The 15,050-nt window shown below is 48.5% G+C and overlaps 1 protein-coding gene across 4 annotated transcripts; it reads left to right on the forward strand.

The window, feature by feature from the left end:
- The first annotated feature begins 276 nt into the window (after positions 1 to 276).
- sec24c (SEC24 homolog C, COPII coat complex component) lies at positions 277 to 12,765 on the forward strand. Of its 4 annotated transcripts, none has more exons than XM_018753087.2 (25): positions 277 to 442; positions 1,641 to 1,823; positions 2,273 to 2,359; positions 2,638 to 2,758; positions 2,864 to 3,030; positions 3,165 to 3,827; positions 3,990 to 4,132; positions 4,710 to 4,778; positions 5,809 to 5,920; positions 6,040 to 6,167; positions 6,309 to 6,447; positions 6,546 to 6,661; positions 6,949 to 7,073; positions 7,391 to 7,582; positions 8,104 to 8,197; positions 8,426 to 8,542; positions 8,784 to 8,954; positions 9,081 to 9,177; positions 9,377 to 9,522; positions 9,720 to 9,858; positions 10,675 to 10,793; positions 10,905 to 11,084; positions 11,241 to 11,432; positions 11,678 to 11,767; positions 11,986 to 12,765. In XM_018753087.2, exons 2-25 carry the CDS (start codon positions 1,661 to 1,663, stop codon positions 12,124 to 12,126), a joined length of 3,711 nt encoding a protein of 1,236 aa, XP_018608603.1. In that variant the 5' UTR covers positions 277 to 442; positions 1,641 to 1,660; the 3' UTR covers positions 12,127 to 12,765. The 4 variants fall into 4 exon arrangements, with proteins under 4 accessions (XP_018608603.1, XP_018608604.1, XP_018608605.1 ...); XM_018753088.2 differs by having other exon boundaries at positions 1,648 to 1,823; XM_018753089.2 differs by lacking the exon at positions 4,710 to 4,778 and having other exon boundaries at positions 278 to 442.
- The last annotated feature ends 2,285 nt before the right edge of the window (positions 12,766 to 15,050 follow it).

Below are 15,050 nucleotides of genomic sequence, written 5' to 3' on the forward strand. Positions count from 1 at the left end.
CTTATTGTACAAACGGTAAACAAAGGCTCTAAATTACGGAATTCACCCTTGTGTATATTATTTTTAAAATGTAATTTAAAAATTAAAAAAAAACAAGGTTAATTACATGGTACCTTCTCCACTCTCTCACATTCGCGAAACGCAAACGGAACCTGCCTAAAACGCATCACTGCTTCCCACAAAAGGAGCGCCCCTGCCGTGCCGTGACGACACACGTCGACGCACGCACCTACGCACTTTCCGGCTGCGGACGTGGCAAACGGCGGAGGCACTTCCGGTAAGCGTGTGACGCGTGCGCAGGCGCCTGCGCAGGACGGAAGCGAGAGCAGCTGAGGGGAGAAAAAAAAAAAAACGTCCCGGAGGCCCAGGAGTTGGAGTGAAACGGCAGACCTCTCTGCCACCGGGGATTTATTTTTTTAGACGACGTCGAAGCGTTTCGGAGGTGAGTGAGCGGGAGATTTGACGTTACGCTGTTCGTGAATGAGGGAGCCGGGTGGCGGGAGGTGGGTCGCCGTTCTCCCGCGTCAGCTGGCGGCTTTCTCGGGCCCGGAGCCTAGTCGGTGTCCCCAACCCGACGACACAGCCGCGTTAGTTCCGCCGTGCTGTTCGTATTAGAACCGAACTGGCTGCCGCCGGGTTTCCGCCGAGCCCCGACGTGCTGCGGTCCGAGGTGTGTGAGTGTGGTGTGGGGTCAAATTAAGTTCTTGTGTCCCTCACAAAGTGACAACAACAAACCTGCAGTTCCAGACGGTAATGATGATCACGCGTGTACTGACTGAATCACTGACTAACACACACACATCACCGGCGGTAACTCGCACACCACATGAATCATCATGTAGCACACACACACACACACACACACACCAGGAGTATTTAAATGTGTAGCACGCAGTGATTCTGCTGTCACTATGGGTTGTGTGCGCGCGCAATGAATGTAAAACCAGATGTGTAGGGTACCAGTCCAGTGGCTGTTTTTCCATCACCTCTTCCTTCCTTGTATAAGACATCTGAACCTGCTTAGTCTTCGGTGGAATCGTGTACATAATCACATACCATCAAATACCATGTTTTGGAAAGGAGTTGTTTTTGAACGATACCACAGCTTTGCTGCAAATTCCCAGTTGGGACAGAGTTGGTAGTGTAGTGGTTAGAGCTGCTGCCTTTGGGATCCAGAGGTTGCAGGATCCCCACCTACGGCTGTACCCTGGCTTGAGTAAGATACTTACCTTAAATTACCCAGCAGCTGTGTAAATGGGTAAATATTTATGTTGCTTTGGAGAAAAGCATCAGCTAAATGAATAAATGTAAATCTAAATGTAAAAACAGAGTACATTCCCAAGCCCTCTTAATATCCCTTTTATTGGCTGGTTTTGCAGAGATTTTTTTTTTTTAGCTGTCGTCTTTGCTTCCTGTCCTCAGCAGGTGGCGTACTGATTAAGGAATTGCGCTAATGATGAAAAGGTAGCAGGTTTAAATACTCGGCGTGACTCTGGACAAGGTACCTGACCTGTAACGCTTAAGATAATATCCAACTGCTTGTGTAAATCGATGAAAAATTTGGGTTTCTACATATTAAGGTTTCCCGAGTTGCTATGAATGAAGGATCTGAACAGTTTATAATTGTTTTTTTATGTCAGTATTTAGGGATGATCTAAGAATGAATTTGAACCAGCAACCGCACATGGCCTCTCCGTATGCACCCCCACAACCGGGTTACCAGATGTACCCCCAACCCGGCTACGGGGCGCCACACCCCACCCAGCAGTACGCCCCTTACAACGGCCACACCTCTTTGTACCAGCAGGGAGCACCGCCAGCAGGTAAACCGGTTTAGTTGAAGTCCTCTGCTCCCACATCTCTCGCTCCGCATGCTCGTGCAGAAGCCGATGATGAGTTTAGGAGGAAGTGGACGGCGCCAGTCCTCAAAAGTCACATTTTGGCAAAAATATGTTAACGTGACTCTGAGAGACGGGGGCAGGTCATGCTCCCATCCAGAGCTAATTAGGTATTTTAGTATAAAAATGTGAAGTTTGGACTATTGTGGAAAAGATAGTTTGCATAATATACATCCTTGTGTGATTTCCCTCTCCGCCACCTCAGGTTAACCGTTTTCCATCTAAGTTTAAACTAATTTCCAGGTGTTTGTGGGCAGTTCAGTGAAATGTGTTTTTCTCATCCCCAGCCCTTCACCCCCACCCTGCTTCCTGCCCCTGTCTCCTCTGGCATTGCCCCCTTCTCAGCTCCTCACTGCTCTTTTCTTCTATTCCAGGGTATTCTCCTTATTCAGGCTTTGCCACTAAGACTTACGCAGCAAACGTGCTCTCTGACTCATTCTCTTCCTCTCCACCCAACCTAGGTAACCTGTTTACTTTGCTTGGCACCTCCGCTTGTGTGGTTTCCCCAGGGCGAGGCTGAGTTGGAATAATAGGGCCTCTCTGATTCTTTAGATGTGAGCGCTTTGATTTCTGGGCAGTTTTATTGTGTTGTTCTGGTGGGGAAAGGCTTGAGGGAGCAGGTCAGACCTGGTTCCTTGGTGAAATGAGCATTTAAAGGCAGTATAATTTAAATGTACCTTAAAACAAAATGCAAGTAACGTGAAGTGCCGTCGCATTACCTATCGGCCCTGCCGTCTAGGTCAAGGTCGAGCTCCTCCAGTTTCAGGGGCTCCTCCGGTCTCGGCTTCTGATTCCTACAGCCAGTACGCCCAGGGGAATGTGCAGAATGGGCCACCGTCTGTGCCCAGCCAGCCTCAAAGGTGAGTGTCCTTCAGTTCTGTCCCCAAGAAGGTTGTGGATGCACCTTTTGAACCCTCTCAGGGACTCCTCTTTGTCCGTCCTCCCCGTGTGTTGCATTGGGACAGGCCTCCGGTATCCCAGTCCTACGCCCCTGCCACGGTGCATCCTGGCACCCAGCCGACATACCACCAGCCCTATGAGGCTCCGACCACAAGCGTGCAACAGATCACTGGTCACATGGCGGGCATGCACATCGGGGGTCCTGCACCAAACCTCGCTGGCTCTACCTACGGTAGGTGGTCTTTGGTTGCTGTTGGTTTTGGGTTTATTACAGATCGGTCAGTGATTACCCATTGGTAAAGCGTTTGTCTTTTGGGGTGTGCCTACTGGTTTAGTCACTTTTTTTTTTTTTTTTTTAAATTTCAGCTCCACCCCCATCTTCTCAGCCTATGTCTTCCGCTGCTTTCACGTCTACTGGCCCCCCAAACTATACCCCTCAATTGGCCTCCGCCTCTCAGCCTCCTTCAAGCATGAGCATGACACCCGGACCCCCTCCGTCCATGTACGGAGCCCCTCCCACCTCGCAGCCGTCTTTCCCAGGAGCCCCAACACCCCCCCAGTCTGCCTTTGCAGGAGTTACCCCTGCCGCACCCCCCGTTTCACAGCAGTCCTTCCCCACAGGGGCGCCTATGTCACAGCCACACTATTCTTCAGTCCCAACCTCTTCTTCCCAGCCTTCCATGGGTGGGCCAGTTTTGCAGCAACCCCCTTTCGGTGCAGTACCACCTGCATCTGCCCAGTCTCAGTTCCCTGGCGCCGCACAGCCCCCTGTCTCCCAACCGTCGCCTTACCACTCGGTACCTCCTGCCGCAGCAGCAGGCTTCCCTCCTCCAGGGGGCGCCACAGTCACTGCGCCGCCGAGACATCCAGGAATGCAGGGGCCTCCTTTTGCAAACCAGTCTATGTCAGCCCCCCCAGCATCCCAGCCCAACCACACTGGAGCAGGGATGCCCCCTGGACCACCAATAGGGGGTGTACAGGGCCCCCCACCACAGCCAGGCTTGCAAGGCTTTCACCCACAGCAGAATGGTGAGACTGAGCGGTGTCTTTTAAGTTCAGCATGGCATTTTCTTGATTTATTTATTGATTTTTAATTTACCAGGGAGGAAAAAATATAATCTGTACTGATTGATTGATTGGTAAATTATGCCTTGTACCATCTTGATAACCCCTGGGTAATTAATGTTGCAGGTGCATTTGGGCAGATGAGACCCCCACAGTCTGGCTATGCTGCTCCCTATCCAGGGCAGCAGAATTTCGGCATCCAGCCCCCACCCCCCGCCGCAGCACCACCTGCCCAAAAACGGCTGGACCCCGACTCGATCCCCAGTCCGGTACGTACGTATAAACACACACAACCGCTCCATTATTTTCTCTGTAGAGCAATGACCCGACCAGGGGCAGGGGGGAGTGAAACTGCTCTGTTTCTCTGTTCTCTTCTTAAAGACTCTTCTGAGCTCATAAAACTTCTTGTTAAAGGTGTATATAGTGCATGACCAGAACATTCAGAGATATAATTTGAGGAATTCTGGGGAAAAGGGCCAACAAGAGCATTTCTCCCCTGTAGTGTCTTGATTGAAATAAAACACAGTGATAGTTGACGAATGAGCTTTGGTGAACTTCGCGGCTGTGTGTTTCCGTCCGTCGCTGTGGTAACTGCAATCCCCAGTGGACTACAGGTCTGCTGTGATTCTGCACTCCCCGCCCGAACGACTATGGAAATACCGTAGCCGTGCCATGTGCTCCTGTTGATTTTTCTCTCTCTCTCTCTCTCTCTCTCTCGTCTTTTGCCCCAAAACCCTCTTCTGTCATCCCCTTTTTTTTTTTATTTTTTTTTTTTTTTAACATTGTTGGATGGCTTTTTTTTTAAAAAAAAAAAAAAAAAAAAAAAAAACTTTTGCACTTTTAAAGCAAGCCTCTGAAACGCAACCGGTGCAGAAAACGAGGCATAGAATAGACCCAGATGCTATCCCCAGCCCAGTAAGTGCTCAGCGTTTGTTGGCTGGTGTTGTCCATCACACTTAAAATCCCACCCCTGGTCCCAGGTGTCTTGCCTCCCTGCATGCTGCCCCTCCCACTCCAACCCATCACCACATTGTAATTTCAGCACTGTGACTGAAAAAACAGTAAGGTGCTATACCTCAGGTGTTCTCTGAACATTTGCTATTTACTGTGCTGCTGATGCCTGAGGGCATTTGAGTTATTGTTTGGGAATAAAAGTTTTTCGATGAATGTTTAGGAATAATTGCTTGCTGCAATATGGCAAATTCTAGGAGGTATTTGCTAGCAAAGAAGTTTTCAGCGATGTCCATGGTGGCAGTTCAGGGTTTTGAATTTTTCTCTCTGCAGTCTCAGAAGGGGTCGTAGTTAGAATGGCAACTTTTATAAACATTGTCCTAAAACACCGGTTAATTATCCAGTAGAAATATTTAGTTTTATGAGTAAATAGAGAGTAAAACATATTTAGATCAGTCGCTTCTCTAAAGAGACTGCAGTAGAATGCGACTGAGTAGCATATTTAACATCCTTTAAAACAATGAATGCATTTTTCGGGTATTTTATCTTAATTTTTTTAGTTTTGCCAATTTCATGAATATGAATTTAAATAGACTTTTTTAACAGGGTGTTTTTAATTTAAATTTTTGGCACCTGGAATATTTTGTATTTTTCATCACAGTGCCGACTGTCTCCATTGTCCTGTGACACTTCACTGTAGTGGTCTTAAAGTGAGGTCTTCAGTTGTAGTTGCCTTCCTTCTGCGATCAGCCTTTAACTGTGTCCCCATCTTTTTCTGACAAGAGCTCTGAGTTCATTTCTGCAGTTGATTTATTGTTTATTAATAGACTTACCAGTCTTTTCAGAACTGTTCACATCTCTAATCTGCCACTGGTGTCGGGTTTCGGGCTCTGCGGTCGCTTGTTGGAGAGCGTGGGTTCGTCCTACGATCACAGGGGATGTTTCCGTCCGCGGATGGTGCTGCAAACTGCTTCATCTGTGCTCTGTCATCCAGATCCAGGTGATCGAGGACGATAAGGCGAACAAAGGGAGTGAGCCCTTCATCACAGGGGTCAGGGGTCAGGTGCCGCCCCTTGTCACGACCACCTTCCAGGTCAAAGATCAAGGTGAGGGGAGCTTTGAAGTGTGTAATTTATTCCAATTCAGCAGGCTGAACAATAGATGGTTTGATAGATCTCTCGTATCATTCAGTATGTTCACCGTTTGCCCCTTTCCTACGGTGCAGGGAATGCCAGCCCCCGTTTTATCCGATGCACGGCATACAACATGCCCTGCACCTCAGACATGGCCAAGCAGTCCCAGGTGCCCCTTGCTGCCATCATCAAGCCTCTTGCCACGTTACCCCCAGACGAGGTGAGCCCCTCCCATCCGTACTTCCACAGCTCTCGTCCCGCATATTGAGCACACTTGCAGTTCAAAGCTAGCAGCCCTTACAGCAAGAGCCGCGACACGGCTTCTTGACCTGTTTGCGTGCGTTTTCTCCATCCTCTGCAGGGCCCACTACATCTTGTTGACCACGGCGAAGGAGGCCCCATCCGCTGCAACCGCTGCAAGGCCTACATGTGCCCCTACATGCAGTTCATCGAGGGTGGCCGCCGCTTCCAGTGCAGCTTCTGCAGCTGCGTCACTGATGGTGAGCGAATGGATTTCGTAGCTTCGTTGCTAATAATGTTCTGAGTTGACTGCCAGCTTGGAAACGCCGCATTTATGATGCCTCCCTCCCCCTTGCAGTCCCTCCGCATTACTTCCAGCATTTGGACCATACTGGCCGACGCGTCGACTGCTACGAGCGACCTGAGCTCCATTTGGGCAGCTATGAATTCCTGGCCACCGTAGACTACTGCAAGGTGAGCAGGTCACGTGCGCGGGCGTTGAAAAGAGTGACTGATAAGAGTTGTAATATAATGTTTGTGTGGAGAATTTCACACACGCGCACTTGCGCACTGTCTGAAACCGCTTGTCCCAAGTGGGGTCACGGCGAACTGGAACCTAACACGGGGCACAAGGCGGGAGGGGGAGGGAACACCGCGAACGGGACGCCAGACCTGCCACACAGTGGGACCTACTGCACCCCCGCTATGGAGAATTTCATCTATTTGGTAGTTAATACTTCCCCCCCCTCCTCAATTTTCAGAACAACAAGCTTCCTCAGCCTCCTGCCTTCATTTTTCTCATCGATGTTTCCTATAATGCGGTGAAGAGTGGTCTGGTTGCTGTGGTCTGTGAGGAGCTGAAGACACTTCTGGACCATCTTCCCAGGTGTGACATCACGTGGAGCGCCTCACTCGTGTGTGTGCGTGCGTGTGTATTTACATTTAATCATTTAGCTGATGCTTTTCTCCAAAGCAACTTAACAATGTTAAGCTATACTTGCCAACACTCGTTTTAATGTCTACAAACCTGTCATAATTGTCATTGATACTATGTTAAACTTAAGGTTTTCTTTGTGTTTTGAGGTAAGGGGTCATGTGGGATCAGGGAGTATTGTTGTAGTTCCTATCAAATGATTATTGGGGGAAGACACTTTTTTTTTTTTTTTTTTGGCTTTAAATCCTCCTTTTCCTCCTCCTCCACAGGGAATCCGTTGACGAGGAGTCCCGCATCAGGGTGGGTTTCGTCACTTACAACAAAGTGCTGCACTTCTACAATGTCAAGAGCTCCCTGGCCCAGCCACAAATGATGGTGGTGTCCGACGTGTCCGAAATGTTTGTCCCCCTGCTGGACGGCTTCCTGGTCAGCGTGGGCGAGTCTCGTGTTGTGATCAACAGGTGGGATGTCTAGCAGTCTGCACTGGGAATAACACCAGTCGCATTCCCTCTATGTTTGCTCACATTTATTGAGTTAGTTATGATTCCCTGGGCTATAAAATACTCCCTAAGGAACCTTTGAGTCATGTCAATTTCCCGATTTTCATATTAAGTTGGCTTTCATTTGGTATATCAGTAAACCTCATTTGTGGGCTTTTTCCTGTAATTTACCATTATTAAACTGTGTGTCTATTCCTAACTGGACACAAAGCAGACGTGACGCATTGCAAAACAATGTAATGAAGTTGAAGGCACAGACCGGGCTTGGTGGGCTCATTGATTTGATGTTATGAAAGGCATCCAGTAGTTTTTTTTTTTTTATTATTAACTGTTATGTATTTTATAGTTATTGTATAGATATAATACTTGCGGTCTTCATTTCAAATCCTCTGAATATGTTCACTGAAGGGTCTTTCTGAAGGACGTTACTGTGCAGTATCCAGACGGGGGCCTTGACAGCTTGGTTTTGCTTGTGCCCACAGTTTGCTGGACCAGATCCCGGAAATATTTGCTGACACCAGAGAGACAGAGACTGTGTTTGGACCCGTGGTCCAGGCAGGTCTGGAGGCCCTCAAGGTGCGTCCTGTCATGAAAATGTGGCCTTGCTCTCATCTGTAAGGTCGCAGGCAGGAGTACTTGGCTCAGAATATGCAGACATGACTTTTCAGTGGGCTGGTACTTGAACACTACTTATGAGATGTATGTCGCTTTGGAGAAAACCATCTGCTAAATGAATAAATGTAACAATCAGGCCATTTCCCACAAAGAACTGGTGATCCCACTCCAACCCTCTTTGCACCACAGGCAGCTGACTGTGCTGGGAAGCTGTTCATCTTCCACTCCTCACTGCCCATCGCTGAGGCCCCTGGAAAACTGAAGAACAGGGAGGACAAGAAGCTTGTGGGCACTGACAAAGAGAAGGTATTCGCTGGGGTGTGCTGCTGCACCAAGTATGGAAGATATCTAGAGGAAACGCATCATATCAGCAATAAGTGACATCTACTTCTCCCCATTTGCTGCAGTGTAATGGGATCCAAATTGGGGACAAATGGTTCAACAGAGGTGGGAGTGGTCTTTCCGTTGACCTGAATATTGTTAATTCAGGAAATTAAATGTTGGTGGGGTTTTTTTTTTTTTCTTTTTGGTCCCACCCCCCCAACAGTCCCTATTCCAGCCCCAAGTGAGCTTCTATGGCAACTTGGCGAAGGAGTGTGTGGCGCAGGGCTGCTGTGTGGACATTTTCCTGTTCCCCAACCAGTTTGTGGATGTGACTACCCTCAGCGTGGTGGCCTGCTCCACCGGGGGCTCTGTCTACAAGTACTCGCACTTCCAGGTGAGGCAAACACCCTAAGGTATAATAAAACGTTAAGGTAAAAGCGTGAGACCGAAGGGCTCCAGTCATACCCTGTCAGCTGTCTGTTTCACACAGGCCCAGTTAGGGTGTGTGCTTTTGTTCCAGGCACAGACCGACCGGGACCGGTTTCTCAACGACCTCCGGCGGGATGTTCAAAAGCCAATGGGTTTTGATGCAGTGATGAGGGTGAGAACGAGCACAGGTGAGTGCGCCGCAAGCAAAGCTCTGTGCATTGTTGTGTATTGGCTACTGTAGCCGTTCACCCTTTCAGTGGGTACACTCCTTCTAGCTATACAATGTGGGCCATTCTTATACCGGGAAATCTGCTGGCATACGTTTCATCATTTTCATTCGTACACTCGCACCATGTGCTCCTGACCACGTCTTCGCTGCTCCCTCAGGTATCCGCGCCACCGACTTCTTTGGCTCGTTCTACATGAGCAACACCACAGACGTGGAGCTCGCAGGCTTGGACAGCGACAAGACGGTCACGGTGGAGTTCCGACATGACGACAAGCTCAGCGAGGACACGGGAGCCTTCATGCAGGTGAGACGGCCTTTGCTGATACCGGTAGCATCCAAAAAAAAGTGCCAAATTGCCACTTCCTTTCTGCAGGTCATGGTTGGTTGTTTTAGACAGATTGCCCATTTGAAGCCAGTAGGTGATAATCTAGTTCTTTACTCTCTGGTGCCTGCCGTTCTACTTTTTCTCTCACCTCCACTCCTCTACATGCCTTTTTGCAGTGTGCAGTGCTCTACACGAGCTGTAGCGGGCAGAGGAGGCTGCGGGTCCACAACCTGTCTGTCAGCTGCTGCACCCAGCTGGCTGATCTGTACCGCAACTGCGAGACTGACGCCGTCATCAGCTACTTTGCCAAGCATGGTGAGTCGACACACGCAGTTCCTTGGGGCTCATCTCTTCAGGTTCTCAGGTTCAGATTGCGACGAGCAATTGCAGACCGCTCCCTTTGCTGGACACTCCACTTAATAGGTTTTGGATGATGCTTTAGCGACTGCATCTTCCAAATGCAGTTCCTCCATATTTGTGTCAGTCAGAAGGGAAAATATCTGTATGGAACAGTCAGGTGTTTAATGTATGGATGACATCTGGTTCTCCAACAGGTGTTTTTGACTCATCCCTTTTTTCTAGTGCAAGTTAATGAGACTAGTTCTTACTAGAACAAGTAATTATGCAGTGAGGCTCTGTATGCATGCTGGGATTCACCCAAAAGAAGAGTTGTACCTAAACGTTTCCTAAGGTATGATCTATTTAATGGCTGACAGTGGTCCTTTCTAGGCTTACTTGCAAAGCTTGCAGTTTCATGCTCATAATTGTACTTGCTCATCAATTTCTTTACTGCTGTATGTTTACTGAAAATTCCTGGTAAGCACCTTGCTGAAGATTGCAACAATGAAGACTCATCTGGGACATGAACTGGCAACTTTTCCGTCAAAATTTGTTTTCTCACTCATGAACTGTCTAAAAAGAATTTCGTTTATTAGCCCTGAATTTAATAAAAATCAGGTTTTGAGGACAGGACATGGGGCACCCCTAACCTAGCCAGTCATGCCATGTTGCAGAGCATTGTGGTAACGGGGTGTTATGGCACCCTTCATCATGCTCTGGAAAGACAATTGCACTGAGTGGCGCACACGGGTGAAACGCACACCTGCTAACTTGCCGTCGTGGTATTTACAGCTTACCGCACCGTACTCAGCAGCCCCACCAAAAACGTGAGGGATGTCCTCGTGAATCAGTGCGCGCAGATCCTGGCGTGTTACCGCAAGAACTGCGCCAGCCCGTCGTCGGCAGGACAGGTACAGCATGGGGACACGCCACCCTTTGTAATCGTGAACTACCTGTGTTGATGGAAGCACTTGAAGTGCGTGAATCGGCGCCACTGATCTTTGAACCTTTTTCTCCTCCAGCTCATTCTACCCGAGTGCATGAAGCTGCTGCCCGTCTACCTGAACTGCGTACTGAAGAGTGATGTTCTGCAGCCCAGCGCCGAGCTCTCCCTGGACGACCGGGCGTACCTGCGCCAACTGGTCTCCTGCATGGACGTGGCTGAGAGCCATGTCTTCTTCTACCCGCGCTTGCTGCCGCTGGTGAGGGGGTGGGGTGGCTCCAGCTCCACCTCCCCTTTGGCCGGTGTGACGCTGCAGTTTTGGGGGGAACTGGGGGAAACGCTTTCTCCCTCTCATCTCGTTGCTCTCTGCCATTCAACTGTTTGCTGTAATGGTTCCGTTTCTCTCACTCGGCAGCAAAAGCTGGACGTGGAGGGTGATGCCCTGCCGGTGGCAATGCGGGACTCGGAGGAGCGTCTCTCCAGAGCGGGGCTTTACCTGTTGGAGAACGGGCTCAACCTCTTCCTCTGGGTGGGGTCTGCCATCCCGCAGGACCTGCTGCATAATGTCTTCGGCACCGCCTCCTTCTCACAAATCGATCCCAACATGGTGAGCAGTGTGCGTGGTCACCGAATTTTACCTCCTCCACAGTTGGACTGTGGTTTTGTTGCCAAGGTGATGGCTGTGTGCTGCATAAGTGCCTCCTTTAGGCCTGTCTTGCTCCTGCAGTGACGACTTTTTTTTTTTTTTTTTTCTTCTCCTCCTCCCCTCTCACTGAGCATTGTCCCAGTCTTTCACAGTGACTTGTAGCATGTGAAGAAACTGAAGTTTCGAAATGTCCCTGTCGTTTGCAGACAAGCTTGCCGGTCCTGGATAACCCGTTTTCAAAGAGGATCAGAGAAATAATCGAATCCATCCGAGCCCAGCGGTCGCGGTACATGAAGGTGAGCTGATTTTCCCGTCCTTTGTGCGGCTCCCTTTCATCGTGTCCTCCTGTTTAACCCGCAAAGGCTGTTTAATCTATGAGCCCAGCACCTGTTCACGGTGCTGCTGCATACTTCGTCACTCCTTCATCTTCACCTTCCAAAGGACTCGTCTACCTGTTTGTGTGTGTGAGAGACGACGTTAGCATTGCCCCCATCTTCCCCTTTTTCCCCTGCAGCTGATGGTGGTGAAGCAGGATGACCGGCTGGAGATTCTTTTCAAACGCTTCCTAGTGGAAGACAAGAACAGCAGCGGCGGGGCTTCCTATGTGGACTTCCTGTGTCACATGCACAAGGAGATCCGCCAGCTGCTCAGCTAGGGAATGCTCCCGGAGCACGCCTCCCTCAATCACAGACTCACTCATATTTTTATTTTGATGTATTAAGATAGATTAATCGTTCTGCCCTCTGTGCCCCGTGCTTTACCATTCTGCAGTATATTCCAAAGCGATGGAAGGAAGAGGAAGAAGGAATTGTGGGTAAATGAGACAGGTTTGCGCTGTTACATCGCAGTTTTGTGTCTCATAGGGTCAGGTCTTACAATCCACTGAGCTCATGTTGCCTGACGGGGCTGGGTGGGTCAAACCCTTATCCAGGAACATGTGAAACATCTTCACCGCAAACCCCTTTGCGGAACAATGAAAACATTGAGAAATTATCTGTGGTTAAGGTAGAAGAAACCGTCTCCCCCTGCCGGCGGTGGACAACGCCGGAAAGGGGAGCGCGTGGTGTTTTGGGGGTCGGGGGGGAGGAGAGACTGAAACGATAACCCTGATTGTAACAGGCGTTGTGTCCGAAACACTAGCACTGACGGATGGTCTCGTCTCATGAGAAGATGAAATGTACACTGGTCCCATGATTCACAATAGGCTTTTGTAAAATTTACAGACAAGTGAAATACGCTCAGTTCCACTAGCTAACAAATATTAAAAGTAAATAAAATTTTTTTTCCAATCTGAGATTCATGGTTTTTTTTTTTTTTTTTTTTTTTTTTTTTTTTTTTTTTTCCTTCACCCTGCAAGAGTGAAACTTTTCTTTATTCCTGTTCGTTTTACACCTCCTATTTTCAAGTGTTGAAAGGTGAGACCCTCGCGAATCTCCGGTTTTTACCGTATCGCCGTTTCTATACCTGTTGGGTCTTTTAGTTTGAGCTGGTTGCTCCGTGTTTAGTCACAGCAGACGCTTTTATATAAGGTGAAGTATAGTTTACCACATATATACGCTGCTGCCAGTTCTTGGTTCTCTTACTCACACCTGAAAGATGCTTTTGTGGGTCATTGTGAGGACTTCATATTCTGGTCTCATTTCGATGTGTAAATGATGTGGTTTTTTTTTTTTTTTTTCTCTTCCTCCTGTGTGTGGGTGAGAGAGATGCGTAATGTGCTAACCTTAAAAACACGGTGACACAACGTTGTGCGGAAGCTCAGTGGCTTCTAGATCCGAGGCAAACGCCGGTGTATTCACCGCGACGCTTGCAGACACGGGGGTGGACGAGCTTCGTCCCGGGGTGTTGGGTTGTGTTGCGTTCCGCTGTTGGGTAATGTGTTGGTGAGAAACTTGTGGTGCTTTATTACTCCTTGATTTTATCGGTGGTCTTTGGGTTTTCTTTTTTTTTTTTTTTTTTTTTTTCCTGGTGGAATATGTACATTAGCATAACCACTTCCTGCAATGTTGGCATATTAGTTGGAAAAAACGACCACAGCTGTGCCTGATCCAGCTGTGGTCTCATCGGACTCCTGAGGCCGAGGTGATATTTCTTCGCAGGTCCTCTGTGTGCTTACCAAACATTTCTATCCGTAGCTGGTCTTTTATTAGTTCTTTCATACAGAGTATATTGAAAATGCATTACAAGTAAGCTTTAGCGAGGGTGGAACTTACTGAAAAAGGTAGAGGGCTGTAGATTTAATTTATTTATTTTAAATGTTAAGGATCTTACAGATCAGTTTAAGATCATAGTAAAGGTATTCATGACTTGGTTTCAAATGTGCGAAGTGCATTTCCCCCCCTTCTTTGAGAGCTCATGTCTCCTGCAAAATTTACATCTCGGCTTGAACCAAAACTAGGCTGATGACAAACCCGGCCGTGAACAGAATTTGTTGGTTAATCCAAATAAAACAGATATCGTCTGTGCGAAATATTTCAATTCAGCTGCATTCCCACGATTCAAAGATATTCAAAACTATGTGAATGGGAAAGGTTAATTGCAGCTGATGTGCTCTTCCCAGGGTGATGCATCCACAAGGGCGGGAATCTTTCATCTGTACGGTGTTGATGTGGCCCGTGGTGCACGGTTCTGTCAATCGTATTCTAGAAAAGCTTCATTCCCATAATTGAAGTGTGCGTTTATGGGTCACAATTGATGCTCCAGTAGCATCTGCCCTACTGCAGTGATCCTTAATTTTACTGCAAATACGTTTTGTGTTATATTTTAGCACAGTGCTGCCATTTCCAAGTAGTTAAGTAACACAAGAACAGCCCCAATGAGTAAATAGTTACGTAAATATTTATGTAGGTGTCCGAGCCTGCTGCACCGCGGTACTTTAAAATATTTATATTGCAGTTCCCATTCGACCAACAGAGGGCAGTCATTCCTGCAGTTTTTTATTATTATTTAGTTTTTGTTCCACACCACAGCAGCTCGTTTACCTTCCCTGTCCCCTCTGCGTTCTCCTCCGATCTCTCGCTCCTCTGTTGCTCAGACAGTTTAGCCTCATCAGTCTTGAGCAGATGCGGGTGTGGGCGAGTGGTAGCCGCACCCTGGGTTCCACTGCAATGCCGCTCCAAACAGCTGAGGGCCCGCTGTCTCTCTCTGGCTCCTCCTCTAGTGCAGTGCCCCATGATGACCTTTCTGTTTCTCTTCTCTGATGCCATCTGGGCGCATCGGTTGACAGCCCCGCCCAGCAATCTGCCCACCTGCCCAGCGCTGGCATCACCTGTCTCTGCTATGTGGGTCAGTCTCTTCTCACTGTAGCAGGGCCACGGGCTCATGAACGTGTTCTTAGCCGAATGTTCTCTCCGTTCAGGTCAGCAGCATTCTTAAAAATGGAAAACGGCACTTTTGTTCCCCTGTAACATGTCAAAGATGACGCACGATCACGATTTTTCTTTGAGAGCCCACCAGTGATTTTTAGTTTGCCTCACCCGTCGACGGGCGTCGCTCGCTCTGATCAAAGGCGCAGGGCTTTACCCCGGTCAGGGATTGGTCAATCTGCGGCTACACCTGCAGCACTCCAGAGGGGTTTGG

This window comes from Scleropages formosus, chromosome 3 (genome assembly GCF_900964775.1).
Source record: "Scleropages formosus chromosome 3, fSclFor1.1, whole genome shotgun sequence".
NCBI classification, from domain to species: Eukaryota; Metazoa; Chordata; class Actinopteri; order Osteoglossiformes; family Osteoglossidae; genus Scleropages; species Scleropages formosus.

Bases quoted from the DNA above. Each gene is read 5' to 3' on its own strand.
- sec24c (XM_018753087.2), top strand. From the start codon at position 1,661: ATGAATTTGAACCAGCAACCGCACATGGCCTCTCCGTATGCACCCCCA. The intron at 2,759-2,863 runs GTGAGTGTCCTT...GCATTGGGACAG, and splicing joins GTGCCCAGCCAGCCTCAAAG to GCCTCCGGTATCCCAGTCCT. The intron at 11,085-11,240 runs GTGAGGGGGTGG...CTCACTCGGCAG, and splicing joins ACCCGCGCTTGCTGCCGCTG to CAAAAGCTGGACGTGGAGGG.